This window comes from Dendrobates tinctorius, unplaced genomic scaffold (genome assembly GCF_039654945.1).
Source record: "Dendrobates tinctorius isolate UK_male_01 unplaced genomic scaffold, ASM3965494v1 ptg000029l, whole genome shotgun sequence".
In the NCBI taxonomy this organism is placed as follows: Eukaryota; Metazoa; Chordata; class Amphibia; order Anura; family Dendrobatidae; genus Dendrobates; species Dendrobates tinctorius.
In genome coordinates this window covers 58,501,327-58,505,122 of record NW_027361697.1, presented here as the reverse complement: position 1 = coordinate 58,505,122, position 3,796 = coordinate 58,501,327, and the positions used below count along the sequence as shown (strand labels likewise).

The window sequence follows — 3,796 nt, the reverse complement described above, 5'->3', positions numbered from 1 at the left end:
AATCCGAGTATTCCCCATCGCGGCAGGAATTGGCGCAAGCAGACCGTGAGGTGATTATTTTCGTGCATCTGGTAAGTATATCTGCAGCTTCTCCAAATCTCTTACGTTTTTTTCAACTTTTTTAAGACATCGTCATCATCATCTTCTGCGGACGGGACTAGTGAGGGCGAAGAGCAGGAGCAGCGAAGCCAAGTCCCGGTGGTGATACGGAATGTATGTATCAAATGATTTGTAATGTTCTTTATTTTTTATCTTCTATTTTTACTCTTTTTTATGATTCTTTTTTTGTAACTTTTTATTCAATTTAAATTTGATTATTCTAATGAATGTGTTTTGTCTAGGTTCCACAACGGGATGAAGACGTCTACCTGGATAATGAGCAGCTCATCAGCCTGGTCCAGGAGCGTTCGCCGTTGTGGGACAGCCATGACCGGCTGCACAAGGACATTGTGGTGACCCGGCGGCTATGGAATGAGGTGGCCGCAGCGTTGATGGATGGCTGGGACAGCGCCACAGCATCCTCCAAAAAGGCGTTTAGTGAGTATTTCCCTGCTCTGTATTGTGCCGCAGTGACTGTTGTCCTTGACGGCACTGTTGGGTTTCGTGCTAGGCATATTCTAGCAGGAAACCCAACAGTGTCATCGGGGTCTACAGTGACTGCTTTGAGTATTGTATTGCTACATTGTGCCGCAGTGACTGTTGTCCTTGACGGCACTGTTGGGTTTCGTGCTAGGTGTATTCTAGCAGGAAACCCAACAGTGTCATTGGGGTCTACAGTGACTGCTTTGAGTATTGTATTGCTACATTGTGCCGCAGTGACTGTTGTCCTTGACGGCACTGTTGGGTTTCGTGCTAGGTGTATTCTAGCAGGAAACCCAACAGTGTCATTGGGGTCTACAGTGACTGCTTTGAGTATTGTATTGCTACATTGTGCCGCAGTGACTGTTGTCCTTGACGGCACTGTTGGGTTTCGTGCTAGGTGTATTCTAGCAGGAAACCCAACAGTGTCATCGGGCTCTACAGTGACTGCTTTGAGTATTGTATTGCTATATTGTGCCGCATTGACTGTTGTCCTTGACGGCACTGTTTTTTTTTTAACAACAGTGGACAAAGTCCGAACACGTTGGCGTTCGATCAAGGACCGCTTCAACAGTGATGTTCGTGCTGAGGGCCAGGTTCGCAGTGGATCTGCGTCAAGGACCAGAACTAGATACCGTCACTATCACGCGTTGCAGTTCCTAAGACCGGTCCTTGCCACGAGATCGTAAGTATTATAAATTTTGGGTTTTTATTTTTATTAATCTGTGTTTTTCTAATCCACAGCTGATGCTTCTTGTAAAGGCATGGTAGTAATGATTTTCCTTTCTTCCACAGCACCTGGAACAGCACCCTGCAACCTGGCCCTGGAGCGGTCCTTCCTCGGACGTCCTCTGACCCGTCCCAGCCATCCGACAGCCAGGAAGCACCTTGCAGGTCAACCACACACACAGCTGGTGACCAGGAAGCTGGGCCATCAGGTGTTCCCCTGTCCCAGGTCTCTGCCACTGGTTATGCGGGCACTACCCGCCAGCGGCAGAGGTCCTTGGACCGGAATGTCTTGCCCGAGTTTATGCATTTGAGCGAGGCCTTTAATTCCAGCCTCAAGTCACTGTCCGACAGAGTTGAAAGCGGTTTTGCACTCATGGAACGTGGTTTTAACCACTTTGAACACCGCTTCAATTCTGTAGAACAGCGCCTTGACCGTCTGGAGGCCGACCTCAACAGACTAGCACACCATTTTTTTAGTAAGATTGAAAAGGGCATGGCGGAACACCTTAGTCCTGAGCAACAGCTGAATGTGCTGCAGGCCTGCAACAATGCTTTCTTGCAGGCTATGCAGCATAATCGGTACGGTCAGCAGTCAGTGGTGTCATTTCCACCTGTGCCACCATTGACTCGCTTCACCTCACTACCGACTTGTGCTGCATACCACTGCACGGACACCTCTATTCAAAGCCAGGACACCCACCGTTACACCACCACAAGTCTGAGTGCAGCTGGTCACTTCACCGACACCACCATGGCAAGCGCTGCTCCTGTCTGGAGCACCACCGCCACTCCCATGCATGCGTGGAGCTCAGCCACCACTAGGCAAACATGGAACAGCCCTGCCGCTACAACAACATGTAGTAGCCCTGCCACCACCACTCTGCAAACCTGGACCATCACTGCCGCCACCAGTCCTCCTGCAAGGACGAGCACTGCCAACGAAGAGCAGGAGCAGCAGCCACCTCAGCAGCAGCAGCCACCTCAGCAGCAGCCACCTCAGCAGCAGCAGCAGCCACCTCAGCAGCAGCAGCAGCCACCTCAGCAGCAGCAGCAACCACCTCAGCAGCAGCAGCCACCTCAGCAGCAGCAGCAGCCACCTCAGCAGCAGCCGCCACCTCAGCAGCAGCAGCAGCCACCTCAGCAGCAGCAGCAGCCACACCAGCAGACGGGGGACCTACATTCAATATTTGCCCCTAGTTCAAGGCGAAATCTATCAAGGCGGGCATTGGGCCAAAGTCGGTCCAGGCACACAAGCCTACGGCGACATGCCATTACAACTAATGTACCTGAACAGATTTCCTCTCCTCCAAGTGTTCCTAGTTTAATTCCCTTAACTGGACTACCTTCCCCCACAAGTTTTGTTGCCCCTTCCCCTCAAACACCGTCTTCAACTGCAAGTGTTGCATATTCCCTGCACACCCCCAAATTGAAACCATCTGCCCCCAAACGCCGGAAAAAATAATTTTTTGGTTTATTTTTGTGATTAAAAATAAATTTACATTTGTGGTTCACCATTACAAAGTTTCATTAATGTTGTTTGCACCGCTCACACACACTGATGGGTAAATACATGTTAAAAACCAACCCAAGGCCTAGTATAGTCATATGTGAAATAACACGGACTAGTATAGTAATACCAAGGCCTAGTGTAATAACTCGAGTTTAACCAACTTGGATCTGGTTTCATGAAAAACAAACTGTTGAAACTTGTCTTAAAAATAAGTTTCTTTCTAGTTTCACCAGTTTGTTTTTTGTGAAACAAGATGCTAGTTGTTAAAAATCGAGTTATTACAGTAGGCCTTGGTATGACTATACTAGGCCGTGGTATTTCACATATTACTATACTACTAGCCCCAAGGCCTACTATACTCATATTTGAAATACCACGGCCTAGTGTAGTCATTACAAGGCCTAGTGTAATAACTCTAGTTTTACCAACTAGAATCTGGTTTCATGAAAAACAAACTGTTGAAACTTGTCAAGTTTCACCAGTTTGTTTTTCGTGAAACAAGATCCTAGTTGGCAAAAATCGAGTAGGCCTTGGTATGACTATACTAGGCCGTGGTATTTCACATATGACTATACTAGTAGGCCCAAGGCCTACTATACTCATATTTGAAATACCACGGCCTAGTATAGTCATTCCAAGGCCTAGTGTAATAACTTGTAAGTTGGAATGGAGCAGATTACATTCATCCACTCAATGCTGACTTGTATTCCCCATGGACTTTCATTGGGGTTGGGTTTTGAGGGTTGTGTTTTGAGAAAATCACATACTTTTTTTTCAACTAGTTGCACAATTTTCTCTTGAAAAAAATTGGTTTCCTGATTCATGGCCTGCAGCTTTGCTCGTTCCAATATATTTTTATTTAATTGGAGTTTAAAAAATATAGTGCACTCAGTAATGGTATCAAATAAGGTTTTTTATTACCATAAACAAACAAAAACATTACACCATTTCATCTTGCCAGTGCACCCGTCCTACATC

The 3,796-nt window shown here is 46.8% G+C and overlaps 1 protein-coding gene across 1 annotated transcript; it reads left to right on the top strand.

The window, feature by feature from the left end:
- Positions 1–215: 215 nt before the first annotated feature.
- On the top strand, positions 216–2,829 carry LOC141085732 (uncharacterized). The gene is made up of 2 exons (XM_073571273.1): positions 216–537; positions 1,105–2,829. Exon 2 carries the CDS (start codon positions 1,610–1,612, stop codon positions 2,768–2,770), a length of 1,161 nt encoding a protein of 386 aa, XP_073427374.1. The 5' UTR covers positions 216–537; positions 1,105–1,609; the 3' UTR covers positions 2,771–2,829.
- The last annotated feature ends 967 nt before the right edge of the window (positions 2,830–3,796 follow it).

Coding starts and splice junctions, on each gene's coding strand:
- LOC141085732 (XM_073571273.1), top strand. CDS start 1,610: ATGCATTTGAGCGAGGCCTTTAATTCCAGCCTCAAGTCACTGTCCGAC.